Source organism: Emys orbicularis, chromosome 1, assembly GCF_028017835.1.
Source record: "Emys orbicularis isolate rEmyOrb1 chromosome 1, rEmyOrb1.hap1, whole genome shotgun sequence".
NCBI lineage: Eukaryota > Metazoa > Chordata > Testudines > Emydidae > Emys > Emys orbicularis.
This window is the reverse complement of record NC_088683.1, coordinates 353,481,074-353,500,892: the sequence shown is the minus strand read 5'-3', so window position 1 is coordinate 353,500,892 and position 19,819 is coordinate 353,481,074. Positions and strand designations below refer to the sequence as shown.

Sequence of the window (19,819 nt, the reverse complement as noted above, 5' to 3'; positions counted from 1 at the left end):
CTGCCAGAGCAGGGCTCCCTTGACTTGAACGGCGCTGCCCCGACTGACACCACCTGAGCAGCTGCTGCCCTGGGACTGGAGCCCTGGGCTTGGGCTTTGTCTCAGAGGGGCTCCGGGCTCCGTCCACGTGGCTTTCTGCAGCCCCCGGGCCCCGCTTGCAGGCTTCCCAACGAACGGGTCACATTAACAGGCGGGCCCCAGCATCACCCTCCTGGCCCCGGGCACTGCTCCAGCCACTCCCGCCCCGCCGTCCGCAGATCGTCGCCGGCCCCGAGAGACCTGCGAATGTGTCCTAGGACCGGCCTCCACCTGGTCTGTGTCTAGCCCCAGCCCACGCACCGCCCCTGCAGCTCCAGTGCCCGCACAGCCCGCCCGCCAGCCCCCGGGCGGCAGCACGCACCGCAGATCAACTCCCTGCCGCCTGCATGGGCGTTTGCAGCCAGGAGCCAGCTCCGCACCCGGGGCGGCAGGTGCGGGGACGCGGCGAGGGAGGCTCCGCTCCACCCGCGTTGTAGGCTCCTCGCCTGCCGGGAGCCGGGTATCCGCGGTGGGGGACTGCGCGGGTCAGTCCAGCTAAGCGGCACCGGCTCCATCCCGTGGGCTGGGGCTGGACTGCCCGGCTCCGCTGCGGGGCCCCGCCCTGCTCGGGGCTGAGCATCCCACTGCCGACGATCAGCCCCAGGCTCCCCGCACCCCGCCAGGAGCCTCCCCCGCGGCTGCCAAGCCCGGAGCTCCTGGGGGTCACCGCGGTGCCCGCAGCCAGCGACGCCCCGCATCCGAGCCCTCCCCCTGGGTCGGCTCCCAGCTGAGCGCCCTGCCCCGGCCAGGGCACCCCCAGCCCGGCACCCCCCGCTCCCCGGCAGCCTGGGCTACTCACGTATCGTCTCAACTTCTTCTCCGGGGGCGACTTGCGCAGCCAGCCGGCGCACACCACTTCCCCGCCGCTCATCCCGGGCTGCCCAGCCGGCTCTCCGCGGCGCTGGCCGCATGCACCCGCGCAGCTCCCGCCTCGCTACGCGCCCAGCCCGTCCTCCGCGGAGCAACTCCCCGGGCGCCGCGCCGCGCCGCCGGGGCCGCCTGGAGCGCCGGGGTCAGTCGGGCGCGGCTCAGCCGGAGCCTGCCCTGGGCCGGGTGGCAGCAGCCAGCGCCTCCGCCCCAGCCTCGCTCGCTGCACGCCAGGGACTCCTTGTCGTCTTATCCAGAGAGCCTCGGTCGGAGCCTGGGCTGGCTCCGCTGGGCTGACACACGCACCCTTTCAAACCCCGCCAGCTGTTCGGAGCTGGGAAGCAGGAAACCGCCTCTTGCTCCCCACACACCACGCCTCCCTCCCGCCCGCTCCGCCAGCCTGTTTGCAAAGATACCAGACTGGCTGGGTTGCAGCTTCAGCTTCCAAGGCAAGGTCAGCGAGGGGATGCTCAGACACGGGTGGGGCTGGGTTTCAGCCCCCGCCCCCTCCCCGGCACGCAGCGATTTTTACACGGCTCCCTGCGGTAGAGGGATTCCCGGTCCGACAGTAACAATGTGCTAGATTACCACTAACCCAGCAGGTCACAGGCTGGATCGAAGCAGGGCTCTGCCTAATGCAGGAGCCTGGCCTCCATGGACTCCCCTACCAGCTGCTTCAGAGGCAGACACCCTGTGGCAGGAGGCGAGGGGATAATCTGCCACTATGGGAAATTCCCTTAAATTATCACCCCCAATAGGTAGAGGTTGGTTTGTGCCCAAGAGCTGGAGAGAAATGAGGGATCCATCGCAAACAACCGGGGGACCAAGAAAAGAGTCTGGACCCTGGGATGCCTGTGACGGCCTCCCTGAAATTAGCAACGGGGGGGGGGGAAATCGATAACCTGTCATATTATTGATTTTTAAATAATGCTACAGTGCCCATTGAAAGGGGATATGACTGCTACTGGTGACTGGTCGCTGGGTTTCATGTTACAGTGTATGATGTCCTCGCTGAAATTAGCAATGCCCTGTCAGATCTGGAAATATTGTACCTTCAAGGGCCTGTTCCCATTGAAACTCCCCTTCACCTCAGTGGTAGCCGGATTGGGCCCTAAATCTTCATTCGTTCCCTCCCCTTCTCCCCCCATATTCTGAATTTCTTAGTGGTTATAAAGACGGTTGCATGGACTGAGAAGCTAAAAGATGGAAATGGCTCTGATCCTGATTCTCTGCTGCTGGGGTCTCTTGGTCCTACATACCTGCAGTGCCAAGTTACTAACAGAGCAGCAGCGTGATTTAGTGCATAGAGCAGAACAGCCCTGTGCTCTAGTCCTGGCTCCGCCTTAGATCTGCTTAGGCAAATCATGTCACTGCTCAGTGCCTCAGTTTCCCTTTCCATCCTTTGTCTATTTGCCTAATCTTTATGGACAGGGACTGTCTCTTAACATATGTTTGTACAGCACCTTGCACAAAAGGGCCCTGAGCTCAGTTGGGGACTGTAATACAAATAAATACTAATAATACTTGGCACTTATACAGCACCTTTCATGTAGGAATCTTCAATCACTGTAGAGTCTGTAATTAAACCTTGCAATGCCTGCATGAGGTAGGTATGACACCCATTTCCCAGTTAAGGGAATTCCTATATTAACAAAGGCTACAGTATTTTGCATCTATTAATCCTGAAGGAGAACACCTACAAGGCAGCCTATGCTATTTATTAGCAATCTAGAAAAACTGATGTTTTCAGGCTCCCAATTTTTCTTCTTTTGTGATTGAAACGTAAGCATCTAAAAATGGGGTCTTCTCACCACTCAGCATCCAAGTTACATTTCTGATCTAAAGCACATTGAAGCCAATGGGAATCCTTCCACAGACCTCAATGGGCTTTGAATCAGACCCATGGTGTATAATGGCACCTTGGCCGTGAAAACACGTAGTGCCAAATTCTCAACTGGAGTTAATTGGCGTAGTCTATTGCCTGCAAGGATCTACCCTGATTCAGCATTTGGCCTGTAATCTCTCTTTGGTTTCAAAGGGACGTTGGGTGTTTATTGAAAACAGCTCTGCATTGGCCCAAATTCTCCTCTCCGTTATACAGGTTTATATAACTCTGGATTAACTCTAGTGAAGTTGATGGATGGAATTACTCCAGATTTACACTGGCATAAGTGAGATCAGAACCTGGCCCAATGTCTTTTATGGCTAATATATGGAGCCATTACGGGGTTTGTGCTAATGATTCATGAGTTAAGACTTCATTCATACCCCATATTGACATGGGTGCGTTGAAACTGGCCTTAAATCTGATATTACAAAGAATCCTGTCTGGATTTTGATGTTAACAAGCCCCATCATACATAGTGTTGATATGTACCATTATATACCATATACCTATACAATGATATCTCAGGATTAAAGTGGATCAAATAATATTCATAGAATAAGTTATTCAACAAATTTGGTGATGTTTTATGGATAAATTATCCCATTTCTCCCCTATTTTTTATCCACTTTACTGAGCTGGTTAAATCACAAAATATATTTGAACTCATTGCAAAATCCATGCAGATGAGATACCTGATGAATTATTTCCCCATTTCTTGCCCATCCCTACTGAAAAATCTGACAGCACACATCTGAGCACTGTGATCTGCAAGCCAGGTGGAATATACAGAGCCCTGTCTTGAACATGTTAGGATCCCTGAAATGAAATACAGGCCACATGCAGACGTAAGCACATACACGTCAGAAGCAAAGATGTTCCTTGGGAAGGCTCTTATCACATGCCTGTCTGATTCTGCTGTGACTCAGTATTGCAAGCCTGAGAGTGGCACGCAATTTGGCAATACCTATATGATGCAATATGCGTGCACTCAAGCTTCGAGCTGTTTATAGAGCTGTGGACCCAAACTCTATCCCAACACGCTTGCCAGAGTTAAAGAGAAAAGGAGAGTATGTGGCATGTGTTATAAGACAGCACAGGTATAAGGGCCTCACACTGGGTTCCCCGCTGCCTTGTGTTGTTACCCTTGACACCTGCAAAGCGAAGGCTGTTCTGATGTGCACGTGGAGCTGACTACAGAAGGTGCAAGCTACCCTTGCAGCCAGCCAGGGGACTGAACGAGGGGCCGCATAAAGCGCTAGAGCTTGAGCTGAAGAGCCAGCTGCCTTGGCTGAGAGCTGTAACAGACTCATAGCCTTTGTGGAGCGAGCACAGACAGCACACACTGATCAGGGAGGTTACCGAGGCGGTGGAGAATCAGTATCTGCCAGTAAATCCAGTTGAAGAGGAAGCTAACAGGACTAGCAAGGGAGGCTAGATGGGAGATGAGCTGATGAGCTTGACTCAGTGGATTGCAGAGTAACAGGAAGGCCACTCCGGACAGCAGGGGCTTCCAAGGTAGAGACTCTCGGTGACACATGCTAGGCCCAATGAGCTAAGACAATGGTGAAATGGAATGACACCCTCTAGCACAGACTTTCTTATTGATTATCATCACCCTGATCTTACTCCCCAGCATTTAGCTGTATGGGAACTGACATGCCTGGAAATCCGAACTTCTAGGAACCATAAACTCTTGCACACTTCCAATTTGTACTTTCAAATTATTTAAATGAGGAGCTGCGCCATCTACTGGAGGAAAGCTGATGCTTCAGGCAGAATAGCTTCCCTCTAGCTCTCCACCGGGGTAGGACTGTTTAAGCAATAAGGATAGAGGCGCAGGGCATTTCCTGGAGATTAAGGAGTAGGCAGCTGCAGTGCTTTGGGCTCTTAACTCCACTCAGTCGCTAATGCCCTGTGTGGAGATCATTATTTGTGGGATGATGCTGAAGGCAGAGGGGGAACCAGGTGATAAGAATCAGTCGGCCCATACAGTGTTTCCCTCCTCTCCAATTCCGAGCGTGCGATCGGTCTCACGAGCTACTCACATGGCCCCCCCATCACTGTATTGTTTGTTTATTTATTTTGCGGTAGCACCAAGACCGTGCTGTGCCCGGCCCTGTGCACACACACAACAAAGAGAGGGGCCCTGTCCCCAGGGCCTTACAATCTAAAGGCCCTGTGGACCTCATGCTCTCCAGCGAAGGTATCTTCACCAGCTGCAGGAGATCCACAACCACCACAGGCTTGGCTGAGACTCAGGCAGAATGCCATGGGCTCTGCTCCACCCCAGCATGCCCCCATCCACACCCACACTGCAGAGGGGGGCGGGGGAATGGGCAGCACAGAGATGCCTGTGCTGGCTCTGTGCCAAACAGAGCCTCTCTTGTGTCAAAGACGGTCCTTGCTTCCCCTTTGCGGTAGCTCTCCAGCTGCACTGCACTGCTGAGGTGGCCCAAAGCAATCAAACCCAGGAGCAAGTCTGGGGCCCTGCATGACTTGTCCAAATCTGTGACAAAGCCAGGAACTAACTCCAAGTCCAAAGCCCTAGCTGCATTGCTAGCTATTAGTCTTCTTGTTTAATTCATTTCCACATTCTGGAAGGCACCTCAGATACAGCAGTGCTGGGTGCCATGTAAGAACCTGAATAGAACTGAACCACGAGACCATCCTTCCGTCTCTAGTGACGTGCAGCAGCTCCAGCACTAGTGCCCATTGTCCACGCACTGGGAGGAAAATTAATGCTGAGTGCCTGTCACGTTATTGACTTGAACTGGGACCATATAGAACACGGTTGCAATCAAAGTCCTGTAGTGGCACCAAATCTTGTATAAAGGGAGTCAAATGAGGTGTCGAAGCCAAGGTTATGGTTTGCTAGTTATGATTATGCTGTCTATATGTGTGTATCAATTTTGTAGTTGAAGTTATGAATATTGGCTCTATACTGTCTGTATTTCAAACTTATGCTATGCTTCTGGGTGACATCCCAGATAAGTTGGTGTTATCTCTGCCTAGCCTGCTTGATGGCCCATTAAGGACCATCAGCTATACAACTGACCCATTGAGAGAAGGCAGATACGCCTTGTAGTCTTTTCCAGGTGTAAGAACACCTCTTTGTTCTTACTGTGGAAAATTACAGCAAAATGCAGTCTGGAGTCACATGGGCAAGTCCCTGCATACTTTGCTGAGTTACAAGGCATATCTGCCTTCTCTCAATGGGTCAGCTGTATAGCTGATGGTCCTTAATGGGCCATCAAGCAGGCTAGGCAGAGATAACACCGATTTGTCTGGGATGTCACCCAGAAGCATAGCATAAGTTTGAAATACAGACAGTATAGAGCCAATATTCATAACTTCAACTACAAAATTGATACACACATATAGACAGCATAATCATAACTAGCAAACCATAACCTTGTCTTCGACACCTCATTTGACTCCCTTTATACAAGATTTGGTGCCACTACAGGACTTTGGTTGCAACCATGTTCTATATGGTCCCAGTTCAAGTCAATAACGTGACAGTGCCCATTAGCTAATTGGATGGCTTGAAGCATCCCATGATAGTACATTAAAAAAGGCTGAGGCATGGCATAGCTCACATGCCGCACTGGATACTTCATTCAGAGAGGGCAGTTTTATGATCAAGACCCAGGTTGCCAACTCTGCCACCGGCTTCCTGATGCAGGTTGGCACTGGTAACTGGAAGCCCTCACTGGCTGATGGCTGTGATGAAAACAGATGGTCTCAGACTCAGCCCACTGCCTGTGTCTCTGGGATGGTAACTGGAGGTGTCCCCTCCAGGACAGGTATTGGTGGGGCAGTATGCGAAGGATGCTTGAGCGGCAATGCTGTTCCTGTTCCATGGATAAAGCTGGCCCAGGATGCAGGGCAGCCCATGCACTCTATTTGAATTGCTCTATTTGTAAATCTAGATTTAGCTGGTCCAGTCTGGGGCTCAGTCCTGCACCCATCACTGTATTGGATAGGGTGCCTTTTTGTTCATTTATTTCAGATGATTTTCCCTGGAGATGAACCAACCCCTTGGGTGCGAATGCTCTCAAACTTTGGCTCAGCATCGGAACTTCGAGCCTGTGCCTCCTCTCTATGATGAGCGGAACCAAAATTCCAGATCCAAACACTCCCGACTGGATACAGATCCAGGCTTGGCAGCTATGATTCAATCTCATTTTCACTTGTCTTGTTTCCACAGGGGAAAAAATGGAAGCGATGCCTGCATCATTTTGTTTCTCTCAGCATCACTGTAGAAGTCAGAAGCGGAGTGGATAAAAGCACTAGCCTGGGACACTCAGGCAACAGTTGGTGCTTGTCTCAGCTCTAACCGTGACCTTAAGGACGAAGGTCCCTTCATCTTTCTTTAAACTGTACGCTCTTCTGAGACAGGGCTCTATGCATTTACAGCACCTAGCACAATGGGGGCCAGATCTCAGCTGGGATCTCTAAAGTGTTAGTATAATACAAATAATAATAAAGTAGGATAGGAAAATCCATGCAAGTCTCTCCTGCCTTCTTAACTGATCCCGGTATATTTCTCACATCCCTAAGCATTATTTTGGAAGCAGATGGTGCTCTGTGGCAGAGCAAATAAGCATTTACCCTACTGACACCCAGCGAGGCCTCCCTGCACGTGATCTTGAGAAGTGGCTTCACCCCAAGCTAAGAGCTGTTGTCTGGCTTTTCAGCATAATTGGATCTAATCAAGTTTAATTTTGTTGGTGCTGTAACTCTGAAGACTTTTGTAACTGGATTACTGTCAGCTCAACGATCATGTGCCATTACATCTACTGGTCAAAACAGAAGCCAGAATAAAAACAGATGCTTGTTAGTTTTTTTTCCTTTTAATGCCACCCCTTCAGGATATGAGGTTGCACTGTGCATTTCACATAATGAACTAAAAATTCTATTAGAAAAGGAAGTAGTTGCTGCTCAGGCCTCTCCTAGAGAGTGCAAATAATTTAGAAAATGCTTCTCTACGTTTGTTTCCAATAATAAACCATGCATAGGCCTTACATCTGAAGATCAGGGCAGTTTACAAATATCAATTAAGGCTTACAAGCTCTGAAGCACGTACACATTGTTATCTTTACTATACAATGGGGAAACTGAGGCCGAGAGGTTAAGTAGTAGTCCATGTTCACACAGTGAGTCAGCGGTTGATCAGGATTAAGTCTCAGGAGTCCCATCTTCTGGTCTATGGCACATTGTAACACAGGCAGGAGCAAGGAAGACAGAGAGCCGCACCATAGGTATGGGCTTTACTAATGGTAAATCAGAGTCAGCACTGCCACTCCGTGTACTGAAACCAACTATAATAGGCTTAAACGGCCTGATTTTCAGAGCCTCCTTAGCTCCCACTGACGCAGAAGTACCATTCTAGAGTGAGAAAGCCTGTTCTCATGGGATGGCCAGCCAAATCCTTCAGAAGTGACATGAAAGTGCAAAGAGGCAAGGCTTAGCGAGAGCCAACAGCTAGAAGCTGAAGCTAGACAAATTCTAGAAATAGGGCATTGGGCATTTTAACATTGAGGGAATAATTTACCTAGGGATGTGGTAGATTCTCCAGCGCTTGCGGTCTTTAACTCAAGACTAAATACCTTTTTCAATGATAGGCTCTTGCTCAATCAGAAGTTATGGGCTTGATGCAGAAGTGACTAGGTGAAATTCTCTGGCGTGTGCTGTGCAGGAGGGCAGATTAGATCATCATAATGGTTCCTTTTGACCTTAAAATCTTAGTTTGGGGGCTTCAATTTTTGGGTGCCCAACGTGACGCGCCTGAAGTGAAACTGAGCGGGTGCTCAGCACTCCCTGACAATCAGGCACCTTGACAGTGTCTCAGGCTCAGGCCAAGGAGCCAGATTTTTGGATGCTTCTCTGTACAGTTTCACTCACTTGGACATGCCCAGTTTGCACATGGCCCCATAACATTGCATAGCAATTTGGAATAATTCATTCCTAAAAAGCAGCCCTTACACATAGCAATTCTCATCCATAGATCTCAACATGATTTTCAGGTGTGGTTAGTATCATAGCGCTCATTCTACAGACCGGCATAGAGCAGCCCAAAGAGGTGAAGTGACTTGCTCAAGAGAATACAACTGGTCAATTGAGCCAACGTCTCCTGACTCCCAGCCCTATGCTCCAGCCTCTAGACAATGGTCGCTGAGTGGTAAGTGAGGGAGGCCTGAATATAAATACCTCTTTTCAACCAGATGGACACTGAGTTTCTAGTATTCTGCGAAACAAGCGTTTCATCATACAGAATCTCTGAGGGTTTAGCATACGCCTTCATCCCTCATTACCATTGCCTTGTGTACCGTGGTAGCCCCTAAACGCTACAGTCAGGGATCAGCGGCTCATAGTGCTAGGTGCTGTACAAAGTCACTCACAGCTCTAGAGAGCTTACAATCTAGTCCTGTCATGCAAGTCCTTTGAGAGGTTCATTACCAAACGTGCACATGCTGCTGTTTCAACAGCTGAACTCTTATCCACCCATAAGTCGCCACAGATAAGAAGAGGAGGGTTTGAAAGCACCGTCGGTCTTGTCTGAGGCCACCTCTATAAACAAGGTCCTCCGATATGACTTGCATTGTGGCTGGTATTTTGAGAGTAGGTAAAGCGCCGACCTACAGGTTTATACAGAGAACACTACCCAGGACTGTCAGGGTACGTCTACACTGCATTTAAAAACCTGTGGCAGAGAGTCTCAGAGCCCGGGCTTACAGACTGAGGTTCATGGGACTTGCACTATAGCTCTAAAACACTGCAGCTCGTGCTCTGAAACCCATCCTCCCCTCCCCCCCGTCTACCTAGCTGTTTTTAGTGCTGTAGCATGAGCCCGAGTCCGTGGTGCCCGGCTCTGAGAGTCGCTGGTGTGGGTTTTAAAAGGCAGCGTAGACATATATTAAGTCGGCAGGTGGACCCACATGGAGAATAGTTATGGAGCAGCCCCACTGGTAAGGAGAGTCCTTTGTTGGTGACTCTGTTGTGCCTGCGTGATATTGTTCAAACTGAGCATCAGAGCTACTCCCTTGCTAGACTCTGACCCAAGAACTAGCACGTTACCAGTTATTGACGTGCCAAAGTCTCTTCAAAGGAAAAACACTATGGGCCAGCTGGTGTCACCTGGCTTTAAGGATTCACACTGATTTACATCAGCTCAGGATCTGGCCTTATCTGACTTCACTTGGGAAGTAAGGCCTCTAGATCCTCAAAGGTATTGATGAGTTTAGCTCCCATGTAAATCAGTGGGAATTAGGCCCAGATCCTTACAGGTATTTATCATAGAATCATAAGACTGGAAGGGACCTCGAGAGGTCTAGTCCAGTCCCCTGCACTCATGGCAGGACTAAGTATTATCTAGACCCTCCCTGACAGGTGTTTGTCTAACCTCCTCTTAAAAATCTTCAATGATGGAGATTCCATCACCTCCCTAGGCAATTTATTCCAGTGCTTAACCACCCTGACAGTTAGGAAGTTTTTCCTAATGTCCAACCTAAACCTCCCTTGCTGCAATTTAAGCCCATTGCTTCTTGTCCTATCCTCAGAGGTTAAGAAAAACAGTTTTTGTCCCTCCTCCTTGTAACAACCTTTTGCGTACTTGAAAACTGTTATGTCCCCCCTCAGTCTTCTCTTTTCCAGACTAAACAAACCCAATTTTTTCAATCTTCCCTCGTAGGACATGTTTTCTAGACCTTTAATAATTTTTGTCGCTCTTCTCTGGATTCTCTCCAATTTGTCCACATCCTTCCTGAAATGTGGCGCCCAGAACTGGACACAATACTCCAGTTGAGGCCTAATCAGCACGGAGTAGAGCAGAAGAATTACTTCTCGTATCTTGCTTGCAACGCTCCTGCTAATATATCCCAGGATGATGTTCGCTTTTTTTTGCAACAGTTACACTGTTGACTCAGATTTAGCTTGTGGTCCACTATGACCCGCAGATCCCATTCCGCAGTACTCCTTCCTAGGCAGTCATTTCCCATTTTGTATGTGTGCAACTGATTGTTCCTTCCTAAGTGGAGCACTTTGAATTTGTCCTTATTGAATTTCATCCTATTTACTTCAGACCATTTCTCCAGTTTGTCCAGATCATTTTAAATTTTAATCCTGTCCTCCAAAGCACTTGCAACTCCTCCCAGCATGGTGTGTGTTCTAAATTCAGCAATGAGAGCTAGGAACACCAGCATAACCTCAGGCCAATCACGTAAGCTGTCCCTGACCTTGTCTGCACTAGCATTTTGCTTCAGATTTCCCACTGTTGCTCTCAGCCCTCCCCTCCCCCCAGTGTGGCTAGACCAATTGTAGCACTAGCATAGAGGCCACCAGTGTTTTAAATCATCACATCTAGACTTGCTCTGAGCCAGTCTATTGCCAGCTTGCCACTGGCCGTATTTTCCCCATATGATAATCTTGGGGTTCATTGCGCAACAAACCAGTGAATGAGAAAGGAATAAAACTTTTAATTCAACAAACTAGAGAGCGTCTGTGGTGAACGGCTGCCAACAGCTACGCTGTATTCTCAACCCCAGCTTCCAAGGCACATCACAAAATTCTATATTCATAATATTGTCCCTTATAAGGGAATGTCTCTAAATTATAATTTTGAACAAACATCTCTGCATCTTCCCTCCTAACCCCCCCCCCCCCCCCGCCAACAACTATCTAATAACACACACATTCAATTCTCAACCCATCTAGTACATTACCATAAACCCAACGCATCAACTACCTAGAGAGGAAAAGTTACCAGCACATTACTCTGGAGTGAGTCTTTACTACTCACTTTCCTCAAATACCCCTTCTCTAGGCAGGTTAGCAAGTCTACGAGTCTTTCAGGATGTTTAATCTCCCGCTCTGATCTTCTCAGTACCAGCCTTTCATTAGAGTCCGATTTGTTCTCTTGTTCTCCTTTGTGTGTTGATGATAAAATATCAGTCAGATGGGAAATGCCAGAGTCCACATCTACTGTCGATGTTTTGGAACTTTCTGGGATTATTCTTAGATCCCTTCGATTACATCGAAATGTGTCCCCCTGGTCTGTCTGGACTACGTAAGACCTTGGATGCAGCTGTTCTTTAAGGGCACCCCTTTGGCCCCAAGTATTAGATGTGTGATACCTCAGGCACACTCTATCACCTGGGTTAAGAGATGGGAAATCACAGGCCCTTTTGTCAAAATAATATTTCTGCCTCCACTTCTGATTTTCTTTCATTTTCCATATGGTTTCATTGTTGTGAGATTTCAGCAAGTTAACAGTGATTGGTAAATTAGATCAGCTGAGCTGGAGAAGAGCCATTCTCCAGAGGTGTACTTCAGTAAACCAATAAAGCTTTATACTAATCACCCCACTGTTGGAGACTTTTTCATAATGTTCTTTATGGTCTGTATAGCCCCTTCCATTCGATTGGGGTAATTTGGATTTGATATTTTGTGATGAAAATCCCAATCTATGGCAAGATGCCGAAAATCTGCACTGTAAAATTGTGACCCATTATGGCAAAAGACTTCCTCTGGAATTCCACGTCTGGAGAAGATTCCCTTCATTTTGGCTATCACTGACTTACTGTTAGTACTGTGCAGTGTGCAAATTTCTGGATACAGAGAATAATCCTCTGTGACTATTAAATAATCACAGGTAAATAATTTGATTGCCAGGTAAATAAACCAATGCCTACCTTCTCGTAAGGCCTTGGTGGAACTGGATAAGGTCTCAGTAGCTCTGCCTATTGGCATGGCTTGTGTATTTCAGCAGGAAAAGCAGTTTCCTACCACACGAGTAATGTCAGGATTGATCCGCCGCCAATACAACACCTCTTGTGTGCATCATTTGCACTTCTCAATACCTAAATGACCCTCATGGATCTTCTGTAGCATTTCTTTTCAGAAGCTCATTGGAATTACAACCTTACTGCCCTTGAAAATCACTCCATCTATCCCAGTAAGTTCATGTCTGCATTCCAATCGTCTCTTATACTTGGACAGCAAAAGCTTATTTCTTCAGGCCACCCTTTAATTATCACTTCCCCAAGGATCTCCAATGATTCATCTTTCTCCATTTCACCTATTTGTTGCAGTTTCTTGTTAGCTATGGGAATTGACTTTACAATCAGATTCATGTAGGCTTGCAACTCTATCTCTAAGGTCCTCCCTGGTTTTGTAGTGGGAGTCACCACTCTGGAAAGTGCATCTGTAGTGAACACAAATTTACCAGGCATGTACGTCACAACCAAATCACACTTTTGCAGCTTTATCATCATTCTTTGAATCTTTACTGTACGATCATTCAGTAGTTTGCCAATTAGTGTTACAAGGGGCTTGTGGTCCATTTCAACATTCACTGTCTGGCCATAAATATACTGATTGAATCTCTCACTGGCAAACAATATTCCTAAAAGCTCATTCTCAATCTGTGTGTATATGGTTTCTGCCTCAGTCAGTGATTTGGATGCATATGACACTGGTTACCAACAATCCTCATGTTTCTGTAAAATCACTGCACCTAACCCAGACTGTGAAGCATCTACTGAAATTTTAATAGGTCTTCCTGGTACATAGAACTTCAACACCGGTTCTTGTATCGGTTGTTGTTTCAAACCTTCCCATGACTCCTTATGTTCTGCACCCCAACACCATTCATTTTTATTCTCTAGGAGCTTTCTGAAAGCCACTGCTTTGGTAGGTAGATTAGGTATGAATTTTCCAAGATAATTAACCATTCCTAGGAACTGTTGAACATCTTTCTTTGACTGGGGACATGATATCATTTCAATGGCTGAAACCTTCCTCTTGTCAGGTTTTACACCTTTGTTGGAAATAACATCCCGAACAAAAGTCAGTTCTGTACCCCGAAAACATATTTCTCCCTATTCAGTTTGAGGTTTGCAGCTCTAGCTGCATCCAGGATTTCCTGAAGTCTACAATCATGCTCATCTTTCGTTGATCTCCAGATGATTATGTCATCCACTGAGGTGTCGACACCATTAATATGTTCATAGATCATATGTACGGCTTTGTGGTACACTTCTGGTGCTGAAGCTATGCTGAAGGATAAGCATAAGAATCTTTATATTCCAAATGGGGTATTAAATGTGCATAGCTGTGAGCTTATTTCAGTTAATTTTAGCTGCTAACATCCTGAGGATGCATCCAATTTATTGAAATACTGTGCTTTCGCAAATTGAGCCATACTCTCGTCTCTTGTTGGTAGTTTGAAATGTTCTCTTTTTATAGCCTTATTGAGGTCTCTTAGATCTAAGCACGTGTGTAGCTGGCCGTTACATTTCTCCACAATGACTAGGGAGCTCACCCATTCCGCTGGCTCCTAAATTTTCTGTATTGCATTGCTTCCATTCTTGCAAGTTTGAGTTTATCCACGTGCAAATGGCATCTTTTTACATGGATAGCTAACTGGAAGGACCTGCTTGTTTATCTGGATTGTATGTTCATCCTCCAAGCAACCCAACCCTTGAAACAGGTCATGATATTCCTGAATGAGGGCCTCATAGCCAGGTTCGGTATCTTGTAGTGAAAGCACCTGTTTTACCAGATTGAGTTTTTCACAGGCAGCCAAGCCTAAAATTGGTGTCACCTCCTGTGGCACTACAATGAACGGGAGCCTGTACATGTTGTTTTTACGGTTGATGCTAGCAATGCACCTCCCCTTCACTGGTATACTTGTTCCAGAATAACCAGTTACTTTTATTTTTGTTGGTCCCAGTTTTGCTCTTATTTTCAGTCTCTCATAATCTTGTTCACACAGAATATTAACCTGAGCTCCTGTGTCCAGTTTCAGTGGAATAATTGTTCCATTCACTGTCATAGGCAGTATCCAGTCCCTCTCATAAGGCTCGATCCCAGTACGTCTATGTAAAACTCAACATGTTGCCTTCAGCTGAATGCACTTGACTTCCCTGCATCTGGGATCCGCAGCATTTTGCAAAATGATTATTTTCCTCACATTATGACAGTTTCCGAAAGGCAAAACACGGTTTGGGGCCATGTTGTGACCCACACCTTCCACATAACTGTTTAAACCCAGTCTCCCCCGCAGCAGTGGTTTTCACAGGGAGTGGTTCCACTTTTTGATTTGATCCTTTTTGGCTATATTCTTGTGTACTTAGCTCATGGATAAACCCCCCCTTCTGGTGAATTCCGCTTTTTGGCTTGTGCTTTCACAGTTTCTGCTGCTCTGCATATCTGGAGAGCTTTTTCTAAAGTTAAACCTCCTTCAGGGAGCAGTCTCTCTCTTAACACATTGTCTTTAATGCCACAAATGATTCCATCTCTAACCAGAGAATCTATGATCTCACCAAAGGCACAGGTTTTACTGAATCTCCTTAATTCTGTGACATATTGCTCTATGGTGTCTTCAGTTTTTTGCATGCATGTAAAAAATTCTCTCTCTCAAAGGTTTCATTCCTTTTTGACATGCAATGTTCCTCAAATTTAGTCAGTATTTTGCTTAACTTCATGCTTTCACCTTCTTCAAACTTAAAGTTGTTATTAGGGCTGTAAAGCAATTAAAAAAATTAATCGCACTGTTAAACAATAATAGAATACTATTTATTTAAATATTTTTGGATGTTTTCTACATTTTCAAATATACTGATTTCAGTTACAATACAGAATACAAAATGTACAGTGCTCACCTAATATTTATTTTTGATTACAAGTATTTGCACTGTAAAAAAATAAAAGAAATAGTATTTTGCAATTCACCTAATACAAATACTGTAGTGCAATCTCAATCATGAAAGCTGAACTTATAAATGTAGAATATGTACAAAATAAACTGCATTCAAAAATAAAACAATGTAAAATTTTAGAGCCTGCAAGTCCACTCAGTCCTATTTCTTGTTCAGCCAATCGCTCAGACAAACAAGTTTGTTTACATTTGCAGGAGATAATGCTGCCCACTTCTTGTTTACAATGTCACCTGAAAGTGAGACGAGGCGTTCTCTATTCGATAACAATCCAAAGCAGTGCGGACTAACGCATGTTCCTTTTCATTATCTCTGTCAGATGCCACCAGCAGAAGGTTTTTCTTTTTTGGTGGTTTGGGTTCTGTAGTTTTTGCAACGGAGTGTTGCACTTTTAAAACTTCTGAAAGCATGCGCCACACCCTGTCCTGATCAGATTTTGGAAGGCACTTCAGATTCTTAAATCTTGGGTCGAGTGCTGTAGCTATCTTTAGAAATCTCACATTGGTACCTTCTTTGCGTTTTGTGAAATCTACAGTGAAAGTGTTCTCAAAATGAACCACGTGTGCTGGGTCACCGAGACTGCTATAACATGAAATACATGGCAGAATGTGGGTAAAACAGAGCAGGGGACATACACTTCTCCCGCAAGGAGTTCAGTCACAAATTTAATTAATGCATTATTTTTTTAACAAGCATCATCAGCATGGAAGCATGTCCTCTGGAATGGTGGCTGAAGCAAAAAGGGTCAAATGAACGTTAAGCATATCTGGCACGTAAATACCTTGCAATGCTGGCTACAAAAGTAGAAGTGTTGCAGCAGATTGAGGGAAGTGATTATTCCCCTCTATTCGGCCCTGGTGAAGCCACATCTGGAGTATTGCGTCCAGTTTTGGGCCCCCACTACAGAAAGGATGTGGACAAATTGGAGAGAGTCTAGCGGAGGGCAACGAAAATGATTAGGGGGCTGGGGCACATGACTTACGAGGAGAGGCTGAGGGAACTGGGCTTCTTTAGTCTGCAGAAAAGAAGTGTGAGGGGTGATTTGATAGCAGCCTTCAACTACCTGAAGGGGGGTCCCAAAGAGGATGGAGCTAGACTGTTCTCAGTGGTGGCAGATGACAGAACAAGGAGTAATGGTCTCAAGTTGCAGTGGGGGAGGTTTAGGTTGGATATTAGGAAAAACTATTTCACTAGGAGGGTGGTGAAGCACTGGAATGGGTTACCTAGGGAGGTGGTGGAATCTCCATCCTTAGAGGTATTTAAGGTCAGGCTTGACAAAGCCCTGTCTGGGATGATTTAGGTGGGGTTGGTCCTGCTTTGAGCAGGGGGTTGGACTAGATGACCTCTTGAGGTCTCTTCCAACCCTAATCTTCTATGATTCTAAAAAGAGGGTAGCATTATCTCCTGTAAATGTAAACAAACTTGTTTGTCTTAGTGACTGGCTGAACAAGGACGACGACGGAGTGGACTTGTAGGTTCTGAAGTTTTACGTTGTTTTGTTTTTGTACACTTTTTGATTTCAATTACAACACAGAATACAATATTCACCACGTTATAGGTGAAACCGTGTTATATAGAACTTGCTTTGATCCACCAGAGTGCGCAGCCCTGCCCCCCCCGGAGCACTGCTTTACCGCGTTATATCCGAATTTGTGTTATATCAAGGTAGACGTGTATATGGAAATGTAGAAAAATATCCAAAATATTTAATAAATTTCAATTGGTATTCTATTGTTTAACAGTGCAATTAAAACTGCGATTAATTGCAATTAATTTTTTTAAACCGTGATTAATTTTTTTGAGTTAATCGCATGAGTTAACTGCGATTAATTGACAGCCCTTGTTGTTATAAATATCTAATGCTTCCTACCAACAACATGCAAAAAGACTGATGATTGTACTTTATCATTTTTCTCCTCTGCCCCATGGCTGCCAAATACAATACAAATACAAACACTGCATGACAGTTGCAGACTGTATGGAGGTTGCAACACATCCATGCTTGGTTTCCCCCCCCCCCTTCTTAAGCTAGTCAAGCTACTACCGTGCTCATAAAATTCCTACACAAGCCTTTGTTCTTCTCTCTTTGCTGCTCCATGTGTGCTCCCCTTTCCTCTGCTTTCAGTTTCAAACACAGGCGTTAACCTCACAATTCCTGAAGTTTCCTTTTCACTCAGCACTTCTGACACCAGTGAATGAGAAAGGAATAACACTTCTAATAAAACGAACTAGAGAGCTTCTGTGGTGAACTGCTGTATCCAACTACGCTGTGTTGTTCTCCACCCCGGCTAGCTGGGCAGATCTCAAAATTCCTATCTTCATAATATACTGCGCCCCTTATGAGGGAGCGCCTCTAAATTATAATCTTGCACAAACATAGCTCTACACCTCAGCAGAGTTGCACCAGTGTTAAAGGCAATGTCTGAGATGTGAAAAAAAATGGTAGTGTAAGGCGGAGCGGTGTATAATTTCTTTAGCTGTAAAACACAGATAACAACTCTACTTCACATAGGGGTGTCTGGCTTACTAACCACACTTACCACTTACACCAGGCTAAGCAGCTTCACGGACATTAACTAATTAATGCCCAAAGGGCTCTGAAGGCAAAAGGCACTAGAGAGGTGTCATTACAAAGCCATTGCTTCTATAAAATATCGTTACTTTCCCTGTAACTTTAATTCCAGAGTGGCTTGGGAATCATGGGGGACTCTAAAGAATAATCCAAGACAGAAAGGAAACCAAGGAGGCGAAGGTTTACTCCAATGAGTCATAAAAAACGGTTACTCACCCTTTTTGTAACTGTTGTTCTTCGAGATGTGTTGATCATATCTATTCCAGTTAGGTGTGTGCGTGCATGTGTGCACGGCTGTTGGAAACTTTTCCTTAGCAGCTACCCGTCGGGCCGGCTGTGGCGCTCCCTGGAGTGGCGCTGGGCTGGCACTCTATATACGACCCTGCCGGTCCGACCCCCCTTCAGTTCCTTCTTGCCGGCAACTCCAACAGAAAGGAAGGTGGGGTGGGATGAGCAACACATCTCGAAGAACAACAGTTACAAAAAGGGTGAGTAACCGTTTTTTCTTCTGCGAGTGCCTGCTCATATCAATTCCAGTTAGGTGACTCCCAAGCCTTACCTCGGAGATGGGGTCGGAGTCAAGGTATTGCAGATCGAAGAACCGCTCTGCCAAAGGCCGCATTGTCCCGAGATTGGTGGATGATGGCGTAGTGCGACGTAAAGGTGTGCACTGAAGACCATGTGGCAGCCCTGCCGATCTCCTGAAGAGGTACGTGGGTCGGGAAGGCTGTCGACGAGGCTTGTGCCCTTGTGGAGTGAGCCGTAAATAGCAGGTGGAGGAACCTTCACCAAGTCATAACAAGCGCGAATACATGCCGTGATCCAGGAAGAGATCTGTTGGGAAGAGACTGGCAAACCTTTCATCCACTCTGTTAAAGCGACGAACAACTGGGTTGTTTTGTGGAACGGCTTCGTTCGGTCTATATAGAAAGCGACCGCCTTTCTAACGTCCAGTGAATGCAGCTGCTGTTCATGAGGGCTGGCGTGCGGTTTTGGGTAGAAAACTGGCAGAAAAATGTCCTGACTAACATGAAAGCGGGACATGACTTTGGGAAGGAAGGCTGGGTGAGGTCTAAGCTGCACCTTGTCCTTATGAAAAATAGTGTACGGAGGCTCAGACGTGAGGGCCCGCAGCTCAGACACGCGTCGTGCCGAGGTGATGGCTGCCAAAAAAGCAACCTTCCAAGAGAGGTAGAGGAGTGAACAGGAAGCTAATGGCTCGAAGGGAGGAGCCACGAGGCAAGAAAGGACTAAATTAAGGTCCCAGGCTGGAACAGGGGGCTTCATCGGGGGATGAATCTTCTCCAAAACTTTCAGGAAGTGTCCCACGATGGGGTGAGCAAACACTGAGTGCCCGGAAACACCCGGGTGAAAAGCCGATATAGCTGCGACATCGACCTTGAAAGAACCGAATGCCAGGTGCTGGTCCTTCAAGTGCAGGAGATAATCCAGGATACACGGGATTGAAGCCTGGAGCAGAAGCACCTGCCTTTGGGCACACCAGATAGAAAACCTTTTCCATTTCGCTTTGTAAGTGGTGCTGGTAGACGGCTTGCGGCTCTCCAGAAGCACCTGCCTCACCGGTTGTGAACAGGCGAGCTCTGCCTGGTTCAACCACAGATCTTCCAGGCCATGAGGTGGAGTGACTGAAGGTCCGGGTGAAGGAGATGGCAGTGATTCTGCGAGATGAGGTTG

General features: G+C 46.8%; 1 protein-coding gene across 1 annotated transcript in view; it reads right to left on the bottom strand.

Moving 5' to 3' along the window:
* GAB2 (GRB2 associated binding protein 2) overlaps positions 1 to 949 on the bottom strand; it is a 191,521-nt gene extending 190,572 nt beyond the window's left edge. Inside the window, exon 1 of the mRNA XM_065423771.1 lies at positions 878 to 949. Within this exon, the coding sequence (XP_065279843.1) occupies positions 878 to 949 (72 nt within the window). The remainder of the gene's footprint in view (positions 1 to 877) is intronic.
* Positions 950 to 19,819: the final 18,870 nt, after the last annotated feature.